Below are 27,378 nucleotides of genomic sequence, written 5' to 3' on the forward strand. Positions count from 1 at the left end.
GTGTGTGTTTTTATTCACACATTCCCAGGCCTTTCTCCCAAGAACACAGTAACGTCTGTCTAAATTGACTTCACTGCCTTTGGTCTCCCCCATTTTTGGTTCATTTATAATTTACAGGTATCTTCATGTTGCTTCCCTGATTTAAATATTGAAAAAAAACTAATTTTACTGCTTGTTGGGTGTTATCTCAAATGTTCTGCCTGATCATTTTAGCCTTTAGAGCTCTCTGTGAAATAGGTGCTTGCTTTTCATCATTCTCTTCTCTCATCCTTTGTAGTGTAACAAAGTTCACTTGTTTTCCTGACTCTCCCGTTACTTTTTATTTTCATCCTGTGGAGTGGGAAGGGCTAAATTCAAATAGCAGATCCAGTACTTAGTACCCTTAGAATTAGACAATAAATAAATGGAGCCAAGGTTGGGGTCTGGCAGGTAGTAAGGCCTTCTAATAAATGACAGGCGTTTAATTATATCCTTGCATCTATTCATGACCATAACCACTTCTAAAACCCAGCTGAGGTAACCTCGAATTAACCCTATCTTTATACATACATACATACATACATACATAGTCTCAGGTATTTTTCACACAAGTTCACTGACATATTGTTTTGTACTCTCCACAGTAGTTGATTGTAACATGCTTTCCTGTCCTTTTCTCCCAGGTGTCTACTATAGTGCATTGTGTGCACAGTAGGCATTTAGTAAAGGATTTCAATTGGCAAGGAAAGCAAATATGCAGTTTTCCCTAATTTACAAGAGGAAAAAAGGCAGTTTTAAAAGCCATTTTGAAAATAAGGGAACAATTTTCTTTAAAAGTTGATACAATGTCAGGATTGTAACAATTGGAAAAGCTTTTCCTTAAAAAAAAAAAAAATCCCTCTGCATTAAAAAATACTTTTCTCCTTTTATCACAATCATTCGTTTTTTTTTGTTTGTTTGTTTGTTTTTGAGGCTAGTGAAGACCAAATCTTTTAAACACTTTTTTAACCACTAGGTGGAAGCACAACATTGGTTTCTCTGAAGGCATCCACTCATGGTAAATAGACCCATAACACAGTGGACAGAATACTCCCAGAAGAGATTGCTGGGCTAGAATAATGAGAATTCTATGCTCAGTTAAAACACAAGCTTCACCTTTCAGTCCTGAAATCCTTCATTATTTATCCTTCAGAGCGTCATGAGACAAACACGATATGTAAAAACATTGCTTTCGTGTGGAAGTACAGATATCTTTGATCAATCAGAAAAAATTTATTGACTTTGACCCAAGTTAATCATTTTACTATAAACTCTGGAAATCTGTAGTGAGTATGTACGATGGTGTAGCAAATTATTTGTATAAACTGGTACTTCCAAAATTTGAGGTTCCATTCTTTAAATAAGTTGCTTTTCATTATAAAACTAGTAAATAGAAATTTCAGAATGGAATAATAACTTGTTTATACTTTATTTTACTTTTCTTGCTATGTCTAATATTTCTAAATTTTAGTTGATTTAAAAATTGTACCTTGTTTTTATGGCGGGCAGGGAAGAATGGAGAGTAATGGATGCTTTAAGGAGCTTCAATTTAACTATCGAAGTCTGGCTAAAATGTACCAGGAGATTTCTGCAAAGGGATTCGTATGTAATGAATTCCCTTTTGAAAATAGAAAAACTTTCCAATTTATTTTCTAAATTGAGATATTTATCACTTTTTAGAAATTGATATCTGTAAGTTAGCTATCCTACTCAGCCTTGTCTCATTTACACTATCATTTTTTAGTGTGTTTCAGTGGGCAGGCAAACTTGAGCCCAACTTCTCTGTCCTATGACTAGAAATTTAATATCAGGGATTGCATCAGTGAAACAGGGCTGTTAGGTTTTCAATTCCTATAGGAGGCAAATTCTTTGTTTATAAGTATGCTCTGTGTCAAAAGCACTTTATTATTTAGGACACTTATTTAGCAATTTATTTATTTAGGACAAAAGACTTCTCCCTAACTCAGCATTTCCCAAAATGTGTTTGGAAATCTAGGAAAGTAAGTTCATAGGGACAGTACTAGGCTAAATTATTTAAGAAAATGTTTCCATAGCTAAGTATGTTGGGGGAATCCCATTTCTTGCATGATTTCTCTGACCCTTTACTACCTTAATGTGCATTGTGAATTTTTTTTTTTTTTTTAACCAGAAGGCACACTTTTTATCTGCCCAAAGTACAAATTAATTTGGATTATAACATTAGGATGGGTGTATATCATGTATAAACTATTCTGGGAGGACTATCAGGGCTTTGAAGGGTGGTTGCAATATTATTGCCTCATAAAATGTCATTTGATTTTTCCCAGGTTTTATTTGGCAGTAATCAGTTCTCTGGTACGTGGTCTTTGTTACACTTTCATAAGTACTTGTTTTCAAGTTAATGTAATGGAAAGAAACTGCATTGTTTACATGAATATTAATTTATTGAGAATAAACATTCTAGATTTACTCAATTCAGAGGTAGTCATGGCCAATACCCAATAAAACTTTACAGTCTTAGACAATTCGTGCATTTTAAGTTCTTAGAAAGAAAACTTGTAAAATCATTTGTGAAACATGTATAAATGGCTGTGGGGTAGTTTGCATGCTAAAGTATGATAAAACAGCTTGTAAGCAATACAGTACAATACCTGCTTATTAGTGACTTCGTTAAAGTCTATAACAAAGTTAGACTTTCTCCAAACTTCTATGTTAGGTGTTATTAACTTTTTTCTCTTTAACCATATAAACTCAAAAGGAAGATATAAGGGGTCTGTCATAAAATAGAGATCAACTTTATTTTCACCAATAAGAATCAACCTTCTTAATAAGCAGCTTATCCTGTTGCAATGAGAAATATACTATGCTCATTTTTCTGGATTTCCTAGAAAAAGACATTTCCAATCAAGTGTCATATTTTTGCTTTTTAAAGGTAGAATAAATTTCATATTTGCTTCTGGAACCAAACGATTTCTTAAGACTTTCAGAAATGTTGAGTAGAGGCTTTTAACATTTCTGATATATCCAACAGCTCAAGTCTGTGATAAATTAAGCACCAAAATCAACACTGACACTCATCTGCAGGTACTCATCTCTAAAATACTCCCACCAGTTAGATTCATTCAACATTTTTCATAATTTGAGTAGGTACATCAGGAAAAGCTGTTACTTCATAAAAGTTTCCTTAAATATTAAATGATCATTCTAACTAAGCAATGTTTCAGTTTTCAGACCAATTCTGTTTGTATCTGAGGCAAAAGATTTGGTCCTTAATAAGATATATTGCCTTCAAAATATTTACCACCTGAGTGTTAATTATCCTTCCTCGACCTGAGCAAGCACAAAAAATGGCACCAAAGTATGACATATCACTGTTTCTGACAGAGAATCTGAGTCAAGCAGAGGCCTTCATTTTACAGGTAAGGAAATTGAACATAGGGTGAGTTTGAAACCAGAGCTCCTGTCTTTCATCATTTTACTCCCATGTGCAATCTTCTGTTTTGAAAACCTTTACCATGTTGGTTTCTCTATAAAAGGAGTTATACCTGAACTTAGAACCTGAGGAGCATATGAGGGTAGGGAACAGTAGGCAAGGTGTCATGCAGGGTGATGTGGGAATCTGGTCTGACTATAATCAGAATTCCATAGTTGTTCCTCTTGGACACTTTACTTGATTAGTGAAGGATGTAGCTGGAATACTACCGTACTAAATCCTTGTTGCAAAATTTACTTTTGAGCACAGAGCCATCGCTGCAAAATACGTACCCCAAATTAAATTCAGGTTTGGTTTAGATTTGGTTTGGAGATTACTGTAATTGTTTTGCTTGTCTCTAAATGATTATGTTTGATTCTGATGAAATACCTGATTTTAAAAACATTTAAGAAATTACATTAAGGCTCATGAACCAATTCAGATTTTGGTTTGTGTCCTTTCAAAAATTATCTTAGAAAAGGAAAAATTAGAACTCAGAATGCCTACTTGGAAAATTGTTTAGGGCTTGATGGTAAATCAAGCTGAATTTTATATACTTTTATTCATAATATACAAAACCATTTTCTGCATTATATATACTTTCAAGTATATATTAAATTACTTTTATTTAAATAAAAATGATCAAGATATTTAGGTTATTGCCAGATTTAAAAGAACTGATTCAAAGAAGACTACAAATTCTGTTCATATTAAACATTTATGATTTTGTGCATGTAGAATAAGTTTGCCACAGGAATAGCTCCTAAATGCCCATGTATCTCCCATTCATTTGGATTGTTTCATTTCCAGATCCTTCAGAACTTTCCATTTAAAACAGCCAGGGACACTCACTTTCCATGAGCAATACACAGGACTTAGGTCAGTTTACCAGGGATCAGCTTACCAGGGTTGCTCTTTTTTTCTGTTTGATACTTCCCTCCCCCTATTCTTACATATAATGTTTTAAGTTAGGTTAACTCATTATAGTGAACAATTGCTTCATATTGTGTACTGATGATAAAAAATGTTTTCTGATAAAAGGTAGCTATAGTGTTATTAATAGGTAACATAATACCTTTACTACAAACCTTAGGAAAAATGCAAAGTCTAGTAAAAGCACCCTATTTGAATTTATTTCTTGATACATATATGAAAACACTCTTCTGTCAGTGTTACTAGTGAGTCAGAAATTGTCAGAGCATGGGACCTAGTTTTATAAAATGACTCAAAGCCCTACAGTTTCTGGGAGAGATTAGGAGTAGGAGATTGCTGGAATCCTTTGTTCATTTCCTAATATGTTCTAGGCTCTGAGGATTAAAAAAAAAAATTTTTTCCAAACAAATTAGCCTCTGGCCTCAGACGTCCCACTCTGCTAGAGAAAATTCACATATGGAAATAGAAAATCATAACAGTGTTGTAAATCCAGTAATAGAGTCAACTTGTTTGGGGGAACAAAGAGTAACAGCACCCAGATTGACTAGAAGGGGATGAAATGGAAAGGAATGGCCTGATGGTCAGCAAAGGCTTCCTAGCGTTCATACCTGAAATGAGTTTTAAAGGAGGGGGAAAGAAAATGTAGTGGATCAGAATGGCATTTCAGACACGGACACACCAGGACATTACATGAATAGGAACTACAAACGATTGTTGAATTGTGTTTTAAACAGATCCCCTTGCCTAGTACTGTGTGAAGGATGGATCTGAAGAGGAGAAGGCTGGGAGGAAGAGACCTAGTAAAGCTGTTGCAGTGGTGCAGGTGAGCTATGATGGCTGAAACGTGGCAGTGTTAGTAGGCACGGAGGGAGAGTAGGGTCAACCAACATTTATAATTAACATCAGTCTTTAGTGACTGAATATATGGGATGAGGAGGAGGAAGTATCCAGGATGACTCCCAGGTTTCTAGTGTGGTAGTACCAGTAATTGAGACAGAAAATAGAGCCGCTCTAGAGAGAAAAGTATGTTCAATTTTCAACATAAGTCTGAGGCACCTGTGGGTCACATCCAGGTGGATGTGTCCAGTGGGCAGTTGGATGTAGTCTGAAGCTCAGGCAAGAGGCTAGAATTACACACTTGGGGGTTATCAGCATAAGAGGATTGTGGCATCTGGGTACAGAAGGGCAAGGACACTTAATTGACCTGTTTTGGAACTCAGGCACCACCTTGTCATCCTATTAGGTCCATATTTTCCTGTATTCTCTCATATTTCCTAAGAATATTTGCAAAACTAAATATTTCCAGTCCTGTCATTTCCCCCTGCCCTGAGAACTAATTATATATGGCACTATCTCTTCACATATAGCACTTACAGCAAGGTCTTGTATATAACAGGTGATCAATAAATGTTCATCTTCATTGCTTATATTCATCTGGCTCTCTGTATACAAAATTAGCCTTTTTTTTCTTGCAGGAACTTCTTTTTTTGCTTCTCAAGTTTTAACTTCTTAAAAATTTCTAAGACTACTTTAAAATTATAAATGGGCAATACTTGAAAGGTAGGTGTCTTCCATTCATCATCAAGACTAAATCATTCCTTTCGTTATCACCACACATTGCTTGTTGCAGGATTTGGAAATAACCACTTATCTTCTTGGAGAAGGACCAGTGGAGTTTGTCCAGTTGTCCCACAGAGGAAGTCAGATTTGCAATAACCTGGCATGAGAAATCCCTGATTCCAGGTGGTGATGGGAGTTGAGTTTCACATTTTGCTTTATTTGAACAATATGTGAAAAAGAGTCACTAAAAATAAGAACACACTAGGCTTTGTTGCAGCTGAGTGGCTTGGCAAATTTCTGTATAGAGGAATCAGAGGACATGGAGGATTTGATACTGGGATGGAATCCAGTTGCCCTCTGAATGAAAGTACAATATCCTTTTTAAAAGCACTGAAGTCCTGGGATTTTTTTGGAATAATCACCTTCATGAGGTATGGATTGTGTCCAGGAAATGTAACCTGAGAAGAAACAAGAAACAATTATTTGAGTGATTTCAGATGTTTCGTGGTGCCAACACTGAAAACACTGATACCCACTGCTAAAATGCAGCCTTTATGAAATACATGTAGTAAAGTGCCAGGCCTCCCAGGCTAGTAATTGCTTCAGTCCTGCTCACTGAAAGAGTTATTCAATGTCTGTCGATATGGACCATAGTTGTTAATGCCATTGCCAAGAATTACAAAGTGAAATAAAGATAGATCCCCTATCTGAAGATGTAAGAGAAGGAAGCAATAGACTGATTCTGCCCCATCATTTTCATGGAGAGCAAAGGTAAAGAGCTGACTGTTTCCCTTTGTCCTAAGCCTGTACTTAATATCTTGATTGGGTATCAAGATTATTTATAAGTGGAATTATTTTCTCAATGTATTCCATTTTCCTTGTGGCTGATCTAAGTGTACAAGCTTATTGCTTTGTTATAAAGCTTTGATTTTACCTGGTTTAGTTCATGAGTCTGACTCTTCAGCTAGATTTGTTTTTTTGTTGTTGTTGGGGAATGATCAGGGAAAATAGGACAAATGCTAAACTAATTATAGACTATGTCCGCTGAGAAATGCTTTTATTATATATGGTGGAGAGAGAAAAGAATGGGGAATAACATTTACATAATCATTAATTGGTATGTATTTTAACCACACATTTCAGCTTCCAAAGTCTTGCTTTCCAATCTTCTAGAAATAGTAGCTAAAGGCAACATGTACTGTGTTAGTCTAAGTAATTGGAAATGAACAGTTCATAACTATTTTATAAAGGTGTCGCTTATTTATGGGATTGCATAAAAAAAATTTAGATTCACTACAAGGAACTGCTCCCCCCCCTTCTTTTTTCATAGAATGGAGATGTTACAGTAAATAACAGGAAAATAAAAGGCCTTTTATTTAGGCAAAGATGTACAGTGACTTGAGGCTTTCTAGCTCTATCAATTTTCTCAGTGGGAGGAGAGATTCTCAAGAAGAGAATTAGCAATTGATGAGCCCCACTGGCAGGCTCAGTGGGGACAACCTATGGAGCGGAGAGGCTCACCTATGGGGCAGAGAGGCTCTGAATTCTATAGAACTTTTAAAACTGAAAACCATGCCTTTATTGTGTCCTACAGATGAAATAATGAAATATAAAGACAATTTTTACTACAGAATAGATGACTACCTTCTCTTAGGAGCACCTCTGCTCAGAACAACTGGTGGGGCTGGCATCAGATCTACTAAGCAAAGTAGAAGAATCCTGAGTTTCTTAGGGAAGAGTCTTATCAAAGAGGAAGAGGCACCATCTGGCCAACTAAATCAGGTACTTATTCATTTAGTTCATTTACTTAAACCTACTCTGGCTCAAACCAGTCCATGCTTCCTATTAGGAAGAAATGATTCAGAAACATGCATTTAAATTAGAATTAAAACCTGGAATTTTACTTGTATTGATTGGGAAACTCACCATCATTTTTATGAAAGTGATACAAAATATGTCATTCACTTGCTAAATATAGTAGTAAAATGTGTGGATCAAATTTTACTTACAGTGAATTCTAAAGAACTTGTGTCCTGATCTGCTTTTTAATAGCAGAAATTATGTTTCATGGAATGGGTGTTAAAATGGTATTTCATGAAGCTTGGAAGTACTTTGGCTATATTGTTTAATTTTCTTATTATTAAGGTTTGTTTATTTACTTATTTTTTTAATTATAAAAGGTATCACAAGAAATAGGATTTGGCTTCCATTAAAAAAATTGCTAGCTGAGAAAAAACATGATTTTTTTGGTTTGTCCCTATCATGCTCACCTCTCTCACTCCTGCCGAAAGCTAGTCTGATGCTGTCCTTTCCTTCTGCCCTGATATACTACTTTTGGACTTTCCAGACTTATTTTAGATTCCTTCTGGGTAAGTATTGTGAGTTTTATAATTCTATTTTAATAACAATAACTAGAACTGTATACATACATTTAATATATAGGACCCAGGTAAGAGCAGGAGATAATACTCTCCAAATTTGTTGGTTTTATAGGGGCAGATATGTTTTCTATCTTGAACTTCTACAATTACATTGGGTAATGGATTTCCATTCTGATCCAACACTTGACCCTTTACACCTGCAAGATAAAAAGAGAATTAAATGTTAATACTACATTTTATGGCATAGGAAAAAAAATTCTTGTAATTATTTAAGAAAAAATATTAGCTCTTCTGTGTTAATAAAATGTTTGAGAATAGAAAGTAAACATTTTTTAAAAATTGAGACATAATTGACATATATCATATTAGGTTCAGATGTACAACATGATTTATATGTACATATTACAAAATGATCACAATATAGTTAACATAGTTAAACTTTTTTTTGATAGTTAAAATTTCATAGTTAAGTTTTTTTGATATGAATTGTTAAAATTTACTCTCTTAGCAAATTTCAAATATACAATACAGTATTATTAACTATATTCACCATGCTGTACATTACATCCCCAGGACTTACATATTTTATAACTGGAGTTTTGTACCTTTTGACCACCTTCACCCATCTTGCCTATCCCCTGCATCTGGCAGCTACCAGTCTGTTTTCTGAATCTCTGAGTTCAATTTTGTTTTGTTTTTTTAGATTACATGTATAAGTGAGATCATGTGGTATTTGTCTTTCTCTTACTTATCACTTAGCATAATGCCCTCAAGGTCCGTCCATGTTGTAGCAAATGGAAAGATTTCATTCTTTTTTATGGCTGACTTAATATTCCATTATAAATATATACCACATTTTATTTTACAGTAAAAAGTTTTTATATTTATTTTTATATTTAGAATTAGTCTGCTGGACTCAGTTTAGTTGGTCCCAATTTTGTTGGTAACATCCAAAGCAGCATAGTTGGGAGCCAGTCGAACATATGCCTTCTTCTCTCCATCAGTCCTGATCAGGGTGTTGACCTTGGCCATGTCAGTGTCATAGAGCTTCTTCACAGCCTGTTTGATCTGGTGCTTGTTGGCCTTGACATCCACAATGAACTCAAGTGTATTGTTGTCTTCTGTCTTCTTCATGGCTGACTCAGTAGTCAGGGGTAACTTGATGATGGCATAGTGGTCAAGCTTGTTTCTCCTGGAGATGCTCTTCCGCGGATATTTGGGCTGCCTTACGAAAGTGTCTCGGGCCATTGGAAGATGGGTGATGTGCTTATCTTCTTTTTTTTTGTGGCTGTAGACACCTTTCAGCACTGCTTTCTTTGCCTTCAAAGCCTTTGCTTTGGCTTCAGCTGTGGGAGGGGCATGGACTTCCTTCTTTGCTTTCAATGCCATCTTTGTGCCACATTTTCTTTAATCATCCATTGATGGACACTTAGGTTAGGTTGCTTCCATGTCTTGGCTATTCTAAACACTGCTGCAGTGAACATGAGGGTGCATATATCTGTTCAAATTCATATTTTCATTTTATTCAGATAAATACCAGAAGTGGAATTGTTCGATCATGTGGTAGTTCTAGTTTTAATTTTTTGAGAAACCTCCATACTGTTTTCCATAGTGGCTGCACTAGTTTACATTTCCACCAACAATGCACAAGGGTTCCCTTCTTCATATCCTCGACAACACTTGTTATTTCTTGTTTTCTCTTTTTGATAATAGCCATTCCAACAGGTGTGAGGTGATATCTCATGGTGGTTTTGATTTGCATTTCCTTGGTGATTAGTCATGTTGAGCATCTTCTCATGTACCTGTTTGCCAACTGTATGTGGTCTTTGGAAAAATGCCTATTCAGATCCACTGCCTGTTGATAGAATTTTTTTTTTTTCTATTGAGTTGTATGGCTTCTTTATGTATTTTGAATATTAACTCCTTATCAGATATATGATTTGCAAATATTTTTCTCCATTCAGTAGGTTGCCTTTTCATTTTGTTCATGGTTTCCTTTGCTATGCAGATGCTTTTTAGTTTGATATAGTCACACTTGTTTAATTTTGTCAGTGTCAGGTCCAAAAAAATTATCACGAAGACCAATGTCAAGTTGCTACCATCTATGTTTTCTTCTAGGAGTTTTATGGTTTCAGGTCTTACATTCAAGTCTTAAATTCATTTTGAGTTAATTTCTGTGTACAGTGTAAGACAGTGGTCCAGTTTCATTCTTTTACATGTGGCTGTCCAGCTTTCCCAGCACAATTTATTGAAGAGTCTGTCCTTTCCCATTGTATATTCTTGGCTCCTTGTCCTACCTACATAAATGGTCATATTTGAATAAGCTTGGTTTCTCTCTATTCTGTTCCATTGATCTATGTGTCTGTTTTGATTACTGCAGCTTTGTAGGATAGTTTGAAATCAGGAAACATGATTCCTCTAGTATTGTTCTTCTTTCTCAGATTACTTTGGCTTTTCGGGGTCTTTTGTGGTCCTATACAAGTTTTAGGATTGTTCTATTTCTGTGAAAAATGCCATTGGAATTTTGATAGGGATTGCATGAATCTGTAGGTTGCTTTGTGCGGTATGGACATTTTAACAAAATTCTTTCAATCCATAAGCACAGACTATCTTTCCATTTATTTATGTAATCTTCAATTTCTTTCTTCAGTGTCTTATTATTTTCAGAGTTCAGTTCTTCACCTACTTAGTTAAATTTATTCCTAGGTGTTTTATTCATCTGGATGTAGTTCTAAATGGGATAGTTTTCTTAATTTCTTTTCCTGATAACTTATTATTAATGTATAGGCATGCAACAGATTTTTGAACGTTGATTTTGTGTCCTGTAACTTTACTGAATTTGTTTATTCTAACAATTTTTTGGTAGAATCTTTAGAGTTTTCTATATGTAACATGTCATCTGCAAGTAGTGACAGTTTACTTCTTCTTTTCTGATTTGAATGCCTTTTATTTTTTTTTTCTTGCCTAATTGGTCTGGCTAGGACTTCCAGTACTATATTGATTAAAAGCTAAAGTGGGCATTCTTGCCTTGTTCCTGATCTTAGAGGAAAAGCTTTCATCTTTTCACCATTGAATATGATGTTAGCTGTGCACTTATCATATATGGCCTCATATTATATGTCAAATATGGCCTCATTATTTTGTATGTTTCCTTTATGTCCCTTTGTTGAGAGTTTTTATCATAAATAGAAGTTGAATTTTGTCAGATGCTTTTGCTGCATTTATTGGGATGATCACATGATTTTTATCTTTCATTCTGTTAATGTGATGTATCACATTAATTGATTTGTGGCTGTCGAACCATCCTTGCATCCCTGGAATAAATTCTACTCGATCATGATGTATAATCCTTTTAATGTATTGTTGAAATCTGTTTCTACTATTTTGTTGAGGATTTTTGCATCTCTGTTCATCAGAGGTATTGACTTGTAATCTTGTCTTGTCTGGTTTTGGCATCAGGGTAATGCTGGCCTGGTAAATTTGGAGAGTCTTCCCTCCTCTTCTATTTTTTGGAAGAGTTGTCTGGTCTTGGGCTTTTGCTTGTTGGGTGTTTTTTTGTTTTTGTTTTTTAATTACTAATTCAATCTCCTTACTAGTAAAAGTTCTGTTCAGATTTTTTATTTCTTCATGATTCAGTCATGGTAGGTATATGTTTCTAGGAATTAACCATTTCTTCTAGGTGTCCAATTTTTTGGTGTTTGATTGTTAATAGTAGTCTCTTATGATCCTTTGTATTTCTATGGTATCAGTTATAATGTCTCCTCTTATATTTTAGATTTTATTTGAGTCCTCTCTCTTTTTCTTGGTGAGTCTTGCTAAAGATTTTGTTTATCTTTTCAAACAAATAGCTCTTAGTTCCATTGGTCTTTTCTATTATCTTTTTAGTCTATTTCATTTATTTCTGCTCTGATCTTTGTTATTTTCTTCCTTCTACGAACTTAGGGCTTAGTTTCTTTGTCTTTTTCTACTTCTTGAGGTGCAATGTTAGGTTGTTTATTTTAGATCTTGTTTCTTAATATAGGCATTTATTGATATGAACTTCCCTCTTAGAAGTGCTTTTGCTGTATCCCATAAGTTTTGGTATGCTATATTTCCATTTTTATTTAAGTTATTTTTTATTTCTCTTTTGATTTCTTCTTTGACCCATTTGTTGGTCAGTAGAATGTGGTTTCATCTCTACCCATTTGTGTATTTTCCAGTTTTCTTCACATAATTGATTTCTAGTTTTATACCATTGTGGTCAGAAAAGATGCATCATATGATTTCATTCTTTTTCAATTTATTAAGACTTGTTTTGTGGCCTAACACGATTTTGGGGGAGGGAGTGTTCAATCTGCACTTGAGAAGTATGTGTATTTTGTTCTTTTGGATGGAATGTTCTTTATATGTCTGTTAAGCCCATCTGGTCAAACATGTCATTTAAAGCCAGTGATTCCTTATTGATTTTTGGCCTGGATGATCTAACCATTGATGAAAGTGGGGTATTAAATTTCCCTACTATTATTATACTGCTGTCTATTTCTCCTTTTAGGTCTGTTATATTTGCCTTATATATTTAGGTGGTCCCATGTTGGGTGCATATTTACAAATTTATCTTGTTGGATCAACCCCCTTATCATATAATGACATCTCTAATTACAGTTTAGGTGCTCCCATGTTGGGTGCATATTTACAAATTTATCTTGTTGGATCAACCTCCTTATCATATAATGACATCTCTAAATACAGTTTGTCTTAAAGTCTATTTTTTCTGATATAAGTATAGCTACCTCAGCTTTCTTTTGGTTTCAGTTTGCATGGAATATCTTTTCCACCCCCTTTCTTTCAGTGTCTGTGTTTTTATATTTGAAGGGAGTCTGTCATAGGTAGCATATAGATGGATCTTGCTTTTTTTATCCATTTATCCACTCAATGTCTTTTGGAGAATTTAGTCCATTTACATTTAAAGTGATTATTGATAGATATATAATTGCTGTCATTTTGGTAATTTCTTCTGGATGTTTTGTAATTCCTTTGATTCTTTATTTTCTTGCTCCCTTCCTTTGTGAACTGATGGTTTTCTGTAGTGGTATTCTTTGATTCCTTTATCTTTTGTGTATCTAGTGTAAGTTTTTGCTTTCTAGTTACCAGGAGACAACATAAAACTACTTATATTTACAACAGTCTATTTTAAGTGGATAATAAGTTTGAACACATTCTTAAGCTCTACATTTTTACTCCCCCACTCACATTTTATATTTTTGATGTCACAAATTACATTTTTTTACTTTGTGTATCCATTAGCAAATCACTGTAAGTTATATTTTTACTACATTTGTCTTTTAACCTTCATATTAGCTTTCTAAGTGATTTACCCACTACTGTTACAATACTAGGCTATTCTGAATTTTACTAAATATTTACCTTTACCAGTTAGATTTATACTTTCATATGTTTTCCTGTTACTAATTAGTGCCGTTTTTGTTTCAGCTTAAAGTTCCTTTAACATTTCTTGTAAGGCCAGTCTAGTAGTGATGAACTCCTTTAGCTTTTGCTTATCTTTAAAATTTTTTCTCTCCATCAATTCTGAAGGACAACTTTACCAGGTAGAATATTCTTGGTTGGCATTTCTTTTCTTTCAGCACTTTGAATATGTCATGCAACTCCCTTCTGGCCTGCAAAGTTTCTGTTAAAATGTATGCTAATAATTTTATGGGGGTTCTCTTGTAGGTAGGTAACAAGTTGTTTTTCTCTTGCTGCTTTTAAGATTTTCTCTTTTAACTTCTGACACTTTAATTACAATGTGTCTTGGTGTGGGCCTCTTTGGATTCATCTCATTTGGAACTCTCTGGGCTTCCTGGATTTAGATGTCTGTATCTTTCCTCAGCTTATGGAACTTTTTAGCCATTATTTCTAGAAATAAGTTTTCTGCGCTTTCTCTCTCCTCCTTCTGAGACCCCTAAATGTTGGTCTGCTTGATGTTGTTCTGTAAGTCCCTTCAGCTATCTTCACTCTCTTTCATTCTTTTTTCTTTTTGCTGCTGTGATTAGATGAGTTCCATTGTCCTGTTTTTGAGTTCATGGATCTTTTCTTCTACTTCATCTAGTCTGTTAGTGAGCCCCTCTATTGTAGTTTTCAGTTCTGTTGTATTCTTCAGCTCCATGACTTCTTTTTGGTGCTGTCTAATATTTTCCTTCTCTCTGCTGAAATTCTCATTTTGTTCATGCATTGGTCATTGTTTTGAACTCTATCAAGTAAATCACTTACCTCCATTTCATTAAGTTATTTTTCTGAGGTTTTATCTTTCTTTTTGTTTGGAACATATTCCTTTATTTCTTCATTTTATTTTACTCTGTGTTGGTTTCCATGCATTAAACAATCACCTCTCCCAGTCTTGAAGGAGTGGCCTTGTATAGGAGATGAATCTTATTGTTCAACCCTGCCCTAGCTCTTGGTTGCCTCTCAAATCTTTGTGATTGATTGTCCAAGCAGTCTACTTTATTCTTAGTGGCTCCCAGTAGTCAAGGGTGTGCCAAGACCTGTCAGTGTCCCAAAGGGGAGGATCTCAGTCAGTACCTAGATTCAGGCTGATGAGAAGCCAGAACTTAAGGCAGCAGCTTTTAAAATATGCAAATACCTCTTTCAGGGGAAGACCTGGAGGTGGGCATTTCTATCTGTTCCAACTGCACCGAGCCCTGGAGCGATGGATTAGAGCAGGAGGCCTTTCCTTCCCAGACAAGATAGACTAGAGACTTAAAGATGGGTCAAAATTTCAGAGACTCAGAGGCATCTTTAGCAAGTGGTAAAACTGGACCAGATAATGTGATGCAGCTTGACAAATAGCAATAATTTTCTTAAACCAGAATGATATCAATAAGGAGGTATTTGCTCCCATCACCTACAAACACAGCTATTCTTTGGCTTCTTACTGGGCACCAATATGAAGAGAACCTTTCTGTCAAGTAATAATAACTACACTCTATCAGCATTTCGAAATAAGGTTTCATGATAAAACTAGAAAAACAAATGCCTGTTTTAAACCACAAGAGGGCAGGGTTGATGTGCTAATGTATATATTTTTAAGTGACTTGTGCACATCTGATTATAGAGACAGGCAGATAGATATTCTTTATAAAACCTAGTGTAAATAGACTTGTAAGCCTTTCAAATTAATAATAACAAGAGTTATGCTGTAATTTGTATGTTATTTAAAGCTTCTTCACTGTCAGTATTATATCAGCATGGCACAAAGCTTCTTCACTGTCAGTATTATATCAGCATGGCACTTCAGAGCCTGTCTTAATTCAGTGCTTGGCAGAAAACCTTTAGAGGTAGATTGAAATTCTGAAAATAGTAGTGTAGTTACTTGGAGCATATTTCATGTTCAGTTGCCCTCCCATGTTGATGCTGCTGAAAGAGGAATTTTAGAAAATAGAGTAACACACTAAAGGATCAATGTAGGTAGAAATACAATAGGGAGGCTAAATTATTATGTGCCTCATGAGGAAAATCTCATGGACAAATACCAGAATATGAAACCAGAAGACTGAGAACAAAGTTTGATGACATAATTAGAAAGGAGACAGACCCAATAATAAGCTTAATAAATGTTATTAAGATGTTGGTGAAAAAGATGACATTTTGTAACATCTGCCATCACAGGGAATCCACCTCACCCCATTGTATGTCTTAGCCCTGTGAGTTCACTAATAATCTGTGCATGCTTATGCTGGGGTAGGGGCATGGGGCTGGGAATAAAGGTATGAAAGTGGGAGGGGCATCCATTTGGGGGAAGTGTGGCCAAGGGAAGCTCTTAATTGTCCTTGTTCTGAGCCCTGTACCCCTGTGCTTCTGACTTTTCCCTCCTTCGGCCATCTCCATCTCTTTTTAGCAGGTAGAAAGCGTTGGTGTGAAGCATGAAGCATACAGAAAATTACAATTATGCATCAGGCCTATGACGCAAACCTCTTAAACACAGACCCTCTACTTTGGTTTGATGTAGTACCATAACTATTATGCCAATCCCTAATGTGTTTCTTCTCCCAAGCCATTCTGAATGGAGAAAAATAACTTTAAATCTGGCAATGGAGAAGAGCCTGCCCAAAGAGACACAGACTGATTAAATAAACTTGAACTGTGTGTGATTCCACCATCATTATCAGCAGGGTGTTCCTCTAGTGCAGTGGTTTTCAGAGCCCTGGAACAGCAGCATCAGCATCACCTGGGAAGATGTTAACCATACAAGGACCCACTAAATCAAACTCTCGGGTCGGACTTGGCAATCCGTGTTTTAACAAACCCTCCCAGTGAGTCCACTGCACATGTTTGAGAACTACCGCTCTTGCCACATTTAGCCTGTTCATCTGTGATGAAAGCCAGCCAACCATCAAAAAACAGGTTGGGAAGCTTCCCAGTGCCAGGTCATTTGGCAGAGTCGAAGGGTGGGAGAGGTTAAAGCTAACGGTGCTAGGTCACTACCCCAGTTCTAGAAAAAATGCAAAATGGCACGTCCAATATTCTCTGAGTCTTTGATATTTTGTGGCACATGACAAGCGAACTTGGCTCTTTTTCTAGCTGGGTGATCAGTAATGATGTAATAGTAATAACCTGTTTTCCTGTTCTTTTGCCAGATTTTCAGGTCATGCGACATGTAAAATTAGAAGTACTCTGGATTTTACACCACCAAATTAAAGTAACACCCATCATACTTTCCCTTATGTGAACTGATGGGCACTGAATATCACATGCTGCAGATATTCATTCACAGAGAATTCTTAACCATTAGTTCTGGTACTGAAAATGAGGCCATACCTAGAAGACACAAATAGGGGCTTGCATTTTCTTGACCCTAAGGTTCTGCCAGATGCTATATTTTGTGTTAACAAATTAATAAGAAACCTTTACAAACCTAGGTGCACCTGTTTCATATATTCAATCAACGAGGCTTTATTATGATTCCAGAAGGATGGAAGCTTCTCCTCGCGAGGATATTTACAGCACGACAGCTCCAACGTGATTTCAAAACACTGGGCCCAGACGTAGTTGTAATCTTGCATCCCACCTAAATAAAAGCATATTTAATATTTTTTAGGGTCTAAAATTGGAGTCGAGCCAAGTGTCATGGACCTTAAAGACAAATGAAGACAGTTGCAAGGAAAATATATGTAAACAGGAAAAGATGAATTTGACATATTAACATATAAAATCAGGGCTTGACATTTTATTACCCAGGCATGACCAGGCAATCCTAAACATTCCCATATGGGTAACTGGATCATGGCTGATTGAAGTTGAGTTGTGCCTTAGAATTAAGTGAGGGGTAGAGGAAGGGTCTTATTTTGTAATCATACATTACAAAAAACAATTCTTCAATTATATTTCTTCCATAAATTACATTTTAAACTGATGTAAACTACAGTGAGATTTCTTTAAAAATTTTCCTACAAATCATTTATAAATACATTTACTATGTAAAGCTAAGTATATTACTTTGGAAGAATAATAATGGCCAACATTTACTGAGTGTTCACTATTGCTAGGTACTGTTCGAAGAACTTTGTATCAACTCATTAAAGCCACACAGCAATTATTACCTGTATTTTACAGTTGAAGAAACCTAATCACAGATGGTAAGTAACATGCCCAGGGATTCTAGCCAGCAGATGACAGACTAGAGCATGGGCTCCTGCCCCAGCCCCTGTGCTCTTACCTGTGACACTAAACTGCTTCTGGGGAGGAAGGAAAGGCTGCCGTGCTGCCTCTCGGGGGGGGAAGGCCCAACCCCTGCTGCTTCTGGGGTTGCCACTGCCCAAGCTTACTTTCCAGTTCTTACCTCCAGAGACCCTGTTTTCAAAGGCTTATAATCATATTTCATATTTTCTAAAATGCAAAACTTTTCACATTTTAAAATCTCTGAATTGGGATGTATCTTAAATTTGACAGCTGAAAAATGTCATTAGATTGGCTGGAAACCTTTTTTCTTTCTTGGTAGTACATTGTATTTTATAATCAATGCCATCTTGAGTTTGATGAAATATAGTAACTTTGAAAGTAGTAGTTTCTGCCAGGTTTTAATTTGTTATACTTGATATCTGCCCAATAAAATATTCCCAACTCCATCAGAGTATCTGGGAAGTACTAAAGTAGAAAAAATTTTATGTTAAGAAAATAGTCAAAATATTATATCAAAATAGTAAATAGTATCTATGTAGGTCCAGATGCCAGCCAGGGAGGAATTTCTGTCCTTTCTGTTACTTGTAAGAGTTTTATTTTTCTCTCTGACCTCATTTTCACCATGAAATAGAAGAGAGAAAGAGTGGTGAGAGAAACAAAACAAAAGCCCTTGGCAGGATGACTGTCTCAGGTAGAAGGAATTTAAATGGCAAAGCAGGTGTGCAAAGCATGCAGGACGGAGAATACCAAGTGTGGAGAGTGTGCGCAGCTCTGGATAAGGCCAGTCAGTCTCAGCTGACAGAACCTCCAGGATGAGCCAGAATGACTTGTTTTAAGCTCTTCAAAATAGCTGTCTGTCTGCTTTTTTTTTTTTTTTCCTCAGAAGGATACACAGCTTACAAGCAGGCACACTTGGAAACAATTCCTGACAGCAAGACTGGATTCCTAGCTCATTTCCCACACATCTGGATCTGTCTTAAAAGTTATACACAGTGCACATGAAGGACAGCTCTGCCACTGGGCAGGAGGGGGCCCTTTCCTCCCGATGAAGAGTGATGAGCAGAGACTAGACTGGAGCCCTGAGGTGGATGTGGGGAGGCTGGATCTAGGACAGCAGAGAAAAGTTTGGGATGTTGTGGTACCTAGCTGGCCCTGCTGCCTATCAGTTGCAGTCTGTGCTTATTTATATTACCTGGAAAGCTGGCAGAAAGCCGCCCAGATACAAAAGTAACAGCTTGCGCAAGACTACTTGGTAGCCTATGCATCCAGTGTGACAACTGGAGAAGTGGCTTGTATGCAGAAATGTAGCCTGCAGCTTGCTGTTGTTAGGATCAGGCTGAACAGTCTCAAAGGGGACACTTTCCTGGTTCCAGCCCACTGTCTTTCCTCACCCTTCCATCCTAGGTCTCTCCTATTACCTCTCAGTTCCTATTTTAGGATGAGTTCTCTGACACCTTTGGGCTTCTGCTTATATCATTCCTTCTGATAAGAACATCCCGCCCACCTCACACCCACCTCCCTCACCTGGCCATCCTGTTCCTGGAAAACTGGAGGCCCCCACACACTATATCCAGCCTGAAGAGCTCTTTTGTTTAGCCAGCAATGTGGCTTTAAAGTCATGAGACTTCATTGGATAAATCCAGCTTGTTTTACAAACTGGAAGATGCACCAATATTGTGACCTGCTCACTGCCGCATGGCAATAATGAACTGGATTGAAGGAGCAGCTGTCCCCATTAGATGAGACATAAACATTAAATTTTTCCACAATCTTCACCACTCCCCATTGTATTTTGGCTTTATACCTCTGGTACACTGTACCTTTTCTGAATTTCTATTTTTATTCTAATTATACTGCTATCAAAATGATTTATTTGCACATTGCTCTTCCTTATTAAACTTGGGGTTAAATCTGTGTCCTGTTCATCTTTTTTGGCACAGTACTGACTCGTAGGAAAATGCTGAACAAGCATCTGAGTGAATGAAGGCCGCCTTGGCAGTGAGGAACATGTCTGAGCTTCTCTCAAACGATTAGTCGCCCCCGCTGTTCTTGTGATATTAGCTGACAGAGACACGATGGAAGGGACTGCACAGTGCCTAATAAACTTTTTGACAACTGCTGGGGTCAAGAAAAACCAGCTGTCAAGCTGTCACCTCTGGGTGCAGGCAATAAGAAGAATAGTAGAAATGAAGAGCAACTCACCTTTGAGCGGATACCAAGAGTATCCATTCGTAATTCCATTGGGAAAGTTCATTTTACTTTTACACTGATCTCCTTTCATGTTGGGATTTCTCGAAGCGTAGGTATTTGCAAGATATTGAAAAACATCATCATCGGGGGTTAAGCTCCGGTAGTGTAATGTCCCAGTTGCTGTATGTGAAAGACAAACCAAGACCTTCCAGTTGGTGTTAGAGTAAGAGGAAGCACACGATACCATATTAGCAAATACATCATCACATCACACACAAAGTCTTTAATTTCCTAGAGAGAAATCTTCTACCCACTTCCACGAATGCTCCCTCTACTCTTCTTCCTGGTTTTTAATGAACGTACACAAGGTGACATCACACGAAATAGGCCATATACATATCCAGGCTCCTCCTAAATCAGCTTAAAAGTTAAATATTATCTTAGTCACTCTTGCTAATTTCTGGAGGATGATAAACTTTCCTTAGGTACTACAAGGGTTAAATGAAACTACTATAATATTTTAAGTCCTTGGTAAATACGTCGTCTCACAGTTTTAGGAGTCAGCAGTTATTGATTACTCATATGATTAGCAAAGAAAGATAAGTTCTAGTTTTATTTTCTTTTAGCCACGTTGCCTCTTGTGAGATAATCTAAATCCCAGTTTTACTATTTCACTGATGAATGTCAAGTAATCCTGTTGTTGCTTGTCAGCTCAGTCATGTTTCCCATCTACTATTTGTGAATGGTAGGAAGGATGGCTCAGGGTTGAGAAAATGAAGCCCTTTCGGATAAGTTGAGTAGAGAGTAGACGAGTTTATCCCCATTCAGAGGCAGAGTTTGCAGTCGCACTCTGGACTTAGAAGCCAGAGTGGGGTCCATGTTTGCTTACCTGGAATGCCGTTATCGAATGGGTAACTGGCCACCAGGGCACCGCCGTGGAGGTTTGCAGAGAGAACAAATGTCTCCGTTTTCAGCCACTCCATGACTGCCACAGTTTCAGGCTGCCTTGTTTCATTATTAAACTCAAACGCATCGGGGAAATTTCTGTTCAGGTCATAGAAGTTATCATTTTCCCTTTAAAAGATAGAAGTTTTTAGGGTTCGCTGGTGATATGTGAGGATGTGGACTCATACAGTGTGAGGACCTTTGGTTTGGGCTCCAGGTGTTTCTAAATATGAATACAGGGTGGTGGACGTTTGCCTTGGCAGCTGCCAATGAACCACATTTGACATTCACGCAGCGTGTAGTCCCCACCTGTGCGACTTGCTCTCACCAATGGGACAATGGCTATTGTGATGTGAACAGAGGTTTGATAAGTGTTTTGCATTTGGGGGCTTTTGCTTTTGGAACAGTCCCTTATGGAACCCTGAGATCCCAGTGCTAGCCATGTGGACAGTCCACATGGAGAAATGGGGAACCCAGGTGACAGCCGGACTGAGACTCCAGACATGGTTCCACACTAGCTGTTTCAGCCAGACCCTAGCTGAGGCCCCAGATACAGCACAGAGATTAGCCATCCCTGCCCTGCCCTGCCCTGCCCTGCCTGAGTTCCCAATTTACAGAATTGAGAGTAAATACAGAGGTGGTTGTTTTAAGTCCCTAACTTTTGGGGTGGCTTTTTACATAGCATTTGATAACAGAAACAACAGGAGTGTGCTACTTTATACAAATGTATTTCTGAAAAGTGGACCGACCATGTTTAAATATGCTACAAACACTTGAAGGGGATCAAGTGGTGAGATTTTATTTTTGGTAAAAGCAAACAAATTTTTAGTCGCACAAATATAAATATATATTAGACATCTGAGAAATGCCAAACTTCCTGAGGCAGCTTGAAACAAAATAAACTGTTTAAAAATCAGAAATACTTTAAGACTCGCTCTTCTTTTGGGTTAGTTCTTGTACTTGCTTAATAAATCAAGTGGTAACTATTGAGGGCCTAGGGACTATGCTAGGCCCTGGGGACTTAAAAATGACAAACAAAATGGACAAGACTCTGGTAGCTTATAGTTTAGACATTAAACAAGAAATTAGACATTAAACATTGTGCTATGAAGGTGAAGTGCTAGGTGATGAGAGTACAATCGGGAACCTAATATATGACAGATTAGAGAAAGAGTCTTTGAGGAAAGGCTGAGCAGTGGGAGGGGAGAGAAATGGGAAATTGGTTGTGCAGAAGGCCTGAGGTGAGAAAGAACCTGTAGTTCCAGGAGATGAAGGAGGGTCAGAGTGGCTGAAGCAGGGGAGGGGAGAGAAGGTAAGGGGGAGTGGCAAATGAAGCAGTAAGGTGGGCACAGAAGTAAAGCAGCCTTATTCAAGATTTTGCTTTTCATCCTCAAAGCAATGGGCAAGCGGCCCTGAGGACTTTTCAGCACAGCAATGACAGGACATAGGCTATGAGGTGGTTCACTAACTCCTTGGGACAGGGCCAAGGGGTATGCTGATGGGAGCCTGTTCGTTATTTTGTTATGTTTTAAATAAGGATCGACTAGCCCATTATTACCTTCCGTTACTGTAAAAACAGTCAGGCTTTTTGACATTTTCAAATCCATCTGGGTTCATTGAAGGCATGATGTGTATCCGGGTGCTATTGATTAAATTTGTGATTTCAAGGTCTTTTCCATCGCTGGTTACGAGATAGTCAATTAAATGGAGCAACAGTTCTCGCCCTACGGTCTATATGTGAGAAAAGGGGACATCATTAGATCAGAAGAGAACAAGGAAAACAGGCTCCAAAGCACAGATGCCCCAACAAGGGTCTCTACCACAGGGTACCTGAGGCCAAAACCAGTGGCGAGGCCACAGTTTCTCAAGCACACTGATACTCTGGCAAGTGGGAATCAATCACGGGGGTGCTGAAAATTGTTAGTAGAAGGTTTTTTCTGGTTTTGTTTTAAGCTAATTAAAAAAACTCATCTGTAGATAATTTACTTTTAAAAAATGAATTAGAGTGGAGTAAAAGTTATTCTTATTATGCTATTTCCAATTTGCTTCCCTTGTAAAATACTTTCTGGAGTGGCAGAGAAAGAGGTGGGGTTGGCACGGGAGCTGTGCGTCTCCACGAAAACACATGGTGCCCACGAGGGCCGTCAGGGATGTCTCAGCGGGGGGACAGATGAGAATCTGTGTGTTGGACATGTAGATTTTCAATCGAGGAAAAGTCCAAGTTTGTAATAAGCATAATTTAAACAGGTTTCTGTTTCTGTATTCGTCTATTTCCAAGTTCTCTTGTTTCCAAATTCCCCTGGTGCACATTTGTGCAACTTTTCACCGTATGTCTGATTTCCACATTCTCGTTAACTTTAGTCATTTGCACATCATCCTCACAGTTGTTTTGCCATACCTGCATATTTTATAAACTGTTTTTTTATATTTTAAATTGGCTCACATTGTACTTACGTTAAATAAAAATAAAAAACTTTGTGTCATCATTTTGCTAGATGTGTTTCTAATGTACATTAAAATAAAAGCATGACTATGAAAAGAAAATGGTCACATCCACCTAAAAGTATTTATGTACCAAAAATTAGGAAACGGAAGGCCCGTGAGAGATCTTGCTTTACAATTCCCAAGAGGGAGATTTACTATTTTTCATATTTAAAAAAATTTTAAAAAGGAATTCACATTTCAGTCTTATTATAGAAAGATTTGATTAGGCTGTATCGATTTCTCTCTGATCCTGGGTTCAAGAAATCTCTTTCTGAGTAAGGGGTATTTACCTCTTACAGAAGGTCAGATGCTGTTGAGGGTTAGTAAATGGGAAATCGGGGCAGCAGGCGATTAAACAAGGACAGCTCAGAAGCATTAATGTTGGCAGTGGGCAGGGAAAGAATTTTCGATTACAACTCCACTGCAAGAATTCATTGCTGTGACAAAGGATGAGCAGTTCCATTCTTTATGCCCCTCACTGGCAAGCAAGTAAGGAGACCACATTTTATGAATTTGTTATCCTAGTGAACACAAAATAATTGAAACTGGGACTAAGAAAAATAATAAAATCATGATTTTTTTTTTCAAGAAAACAAATGCGTAACCAAGGTATTTTCTGTATGTCTCCATCTGCCAAAACAAATTGCAAGTTTTTAACTGCAGAGAGTAAATAAAAATCTTGGAAATACATTAAAGAACCAACTAAGAGTCAGATAATTTAAAAAATGCTGAAGTAAACAAATGAAATTTCACAGGGAATTAAACAAAGTCCTCTTTTTGTGTTGGGCCATATTTTGCTGCTTCTCTAACAGCAGATTTATGCCAAATAATTCAAATTAATTCTCTCCAGCCTTAATATAAATGTCTCAAATACTCATTCATGTTTTATGTATAAACCTCCCGACATTTAAAATTAAGTCTTTGACTATGAAACCTTGGACAGTCCAAATTTTAAGATAGAATGTGGTCAAAACAATCTCCAGTAACTTAACCAGCCTTTCATTTAGCATGCTCATTTTCTTCTTGTGAGAGTGTAGACTTATTGAGAGAATCACTAATTAAGAAACTGAAAGGCTGGATGAACACATCAGCTTCTGGAACCTTTCACTCATAATTCATCCGGCATTTAAAATGGCAATAACCCAGAAAACGGAAAACAATTCTCTATCAGTTTTAGTTCGATTCAGTCAAACTGAAATTTGCTATAGATAGATAAAATTGCGTGTTCAAACTCTTCAAAGAATGTTTATAAACAAAGTAAAAAATTTTTTTGAAGAAACAATCCACAACGTAGTGTGTTGTATAGAGAGAGACAGGTAGCACAAAAACTTTAGCAATCCTAATGATGGAATCTGTTTTTGAAATGCTACATTGTAATGTAGCTTCTGGGGAAAAAAATAAGCCTGTCAGTTCTGGGGGGCTCCACAATGGTGTGTTACAGATGTAATTCACTAGTCTGACTGGCTAGCTAAATCCTTCTTCAAGTATCAGCCTAAATACTACATCGTCTAGCACACTTTTCCCTCCCCTCCCAAAGTCTGGGTTTCAAGACCTGCCTTTGTGGTCCCACAACTCTCCTCACCTGTGCCGTCCTCTTACTGCTCACATACATTACAGTGGCCTGACCAACCACTCTCTCCCCACTCCACCATGTAAGCCCTTGAGGGCAGGGATCCTAAGGGCTTTCTCTGTAGCCCTGCTATCTTGCCCAGATCTCGGTACATTTTGTATTCAAAATTGACTCTTGTTACTGTTGACAAATCCATTACAAGGTCAAGACTATTCAGGAACTTTCTGAAAACATAAGGACTTAAGGTGCTTAGTGAGAGGTGATGTACGAATGATCAAGTTATTTCATTTAAAGGATTTTCAATACTGAATGAATTTTACAGGAGTGGGATTAGCAATTCTGATCATGCCGAGGACTTGGGATTTCTGGTCATCCTGGACCAGCTCCACCAAATGGGAGATGAAGAGAAAAGGGATGGTTACATGAGGAATTTGATACATGTTTAAAAAGAATTAGACACTTCATCTGGAATAAAGATTAGTTCTGTCTAAATCCAAAAAGAAAGAATCATCCAAAGCCACACTGTATAATTGAGGCCATTTTGCTATCATCTGGCATAGTGGTGGAAGAAAGAACTTGGAAAGTGCATTTGGAAAGATGAGCTTTAATTTTTTGTTTTGTTTTAGTAAGTTTGGAAACTCTGCTGCATGTTGACCACACATCCCAGATTTTCCAGGACAGGCACAATTTCAGATATTATGTCCTATTACTCATGTAAGCGTTAGAATACATTTCAGATACGAACATCTATAAATACAAACTACATCTCATAACCTGTCTCCTACACCTAGAAAGTGTGTGAAAATAAATGTATCCTTTATTTTAAAGTTGAAAAATATGGTCACTATTATTCTGGGAACGTTTTTTCCATCAATCTATATATGGAATACAATAAACTATAAACCAATGCCACCAAATGTGAAATTCTAAGCAGGATGTGGACATTTCAAAAGTCTATACCCAAATAAACCATCACAGAAAAAATAATTCATGTATGTTTAAGAAACAGAAGCTTTAAAAAAATCCCCAGAAAAAATATGAGAATTGGCAATTCACTTAAGTTTAACAAACACATATTGAACACTTACCCCCATACTACACACGACCGTGGGCCCTGAGGTCAAGGGAGCCTTGCGAACCCAGCCTCTGACCTGCACTTTGCCTATTACTATATTAGTTAAAAACAACTGGCACCCAACTCTTTAAGCAGGCTTCACATCAATATTTCCATTAGAGAGGAATTAGATATGTTTTAACAATCTAGAGATTATCCGTGTATAAGAGTTTTTTCTACAAAGTTTTTAAAAATTGGGATAGAAGACAGGCACAGAACAAGAGAGGGGAGGGCTCGAAGAAAGACAAGGAGCGATTTTCCCAGGCAGTTCTCCTGCACCCACATAAGGCTGAGGGTATTAGATGTTCCCAGTTTCAGGGCATGGCCCCAGTTGTCAGTGAAGCTCTGATTGTAGATATTGGGTTATAAGTTTACCACGAAGTTAGCCAGCCACAGAATGGGTGGGGGGAGATGCAGGAGGGGAAAAAGACCCCACTCCCAAACACTGTGAATGTCTGTGGAGTGAGGGAATGGCTTTAGAAAGCCCCACTCAGTGTGTGCTGGCATCATCCCTTCCAACTAAAAACAATTATTAGACTTCAGTGTCAGCACTGCCAATTAGGAGCTTGTATAAATTAAACCCAGAAGTGGGGCTTCTACAGTGCAGCACACCAACGTGTGTGCAAAGGAGGAAGTGGATGGTCTAGAAGAACACCTGCTAGTCTTAAAATGAGAAAGGTAGAAACTCAGAAATAATACTCCCAGGATGTTCTGAAAACAGCATGAACATCAGGTGACAAAGGCTTATCAAACCTGTGTTAGCTGCCCAGTGTGATGCCACAGCAGTCAAGGAGAGGAAGTCAGGGAGTAGGAAAAAGAAAGGGACGGAAATAGGTGACTTGGTGATATTCATTCCAGTGTTACTCCAAGAGCTTGCTACTCTTTTATATGATGAATGGGCCCAAATCTTCTCATTGAATGGCACTGGAACTACGTATCCATCTAAATGAAATTAATTTGAAATAGATCAAAGATCTACATGTAAAAGTGAAAACAATAAAATCAGAACACTCCAAAAGCAGCGAAAGAGTACAGGAGGCAGAGCTCAGTGCTCAGGCTCTGGTCTCAGATTGCTATGACC

The 27,378-nt window shown here is 37.3% G+C and overlaps 1 protein-coding gene, 1 long non-coding RNA gene and 1 pseudogene across 4 annotated transcripts in view; 1 reads left to right on the forward strand and 2 right to left on the reverse strand.

Annotated features, from left to right (window-relative positions):
- Positions 1–2,422: 2,422 nt before the first annotated feature.
- Positions 2,423–27,378, reverse strand: part of CPM (carboxypeptidase M) — a 57,449-nt gene continuing 32,493 nt past the window's right edge. For both annotated transcript variants that reach the window (XM_025040954.1, XM_006923725.3), the window contains exons 4-9: positions 22,688–22,860; positions 21,074–21,258; positions 20,197–20,364; positions 17,231–17,383; positions 8,392–8,540; positions 2,423–6,420 (exon numbers count right to left, since the gene is read on the reverse strand). In XM_025040954.1, coding sequence (XP_024896722.1) covers positions 6,178–6,420; positions 8,392–8,540; positions 17,231–17,383; positions 20,197–20,364; positions 21,074–21,258; positions 22,688–22,860 — 1,071 coding nt within the window. In that variant the 3' untranslated portion in view covers positions 2,423–6,177. The remainder of the gene's footprint in view (positions 6,421–8,391; positions 8,541–17,230; positions 17,384–20,196; positions 20,365–21,073; positions 21,259–22,687; positions 22,861–27,378) is intronic.
- Positions 6,428–19,908, forward strand: LOC107196532. 2 transcript variants are annotated; one of them, XR_001517950.2, is made up of 3 exons: positions 6,428–8,331; positions 17,862–17,951; positions 18,878–19,908. It is a non-coding gene; the product is annotated as an uncharacterized LOC107196532 (long non-coding RNA). The 2 variants fall into 2 exon arrangements; XR_003043590.1 differs by having other exon boundaries at positions 18,881–19,908.
- Positions 9,251–9,779, reverse strand: LOC112472256 (annotated as a pseudogene).

The sequence above is a fragment of the Pteropus alecto genome, unplaced genomic scaffold (genome assembly GCF_000325575.1).
Source record: "Pteropus alecto unplaced genomic scaffold, ASM32557v1 scaffold76, whole genome shotgun sequence".
In the NCBI taxonomy this organism is placed as follows: domain Eukaryota; kingdom Metazoa; phylum Chordata; class Mammalia; order Chiroptera; family Pteropodidae; genus Pteropus; species Pteropus alecto.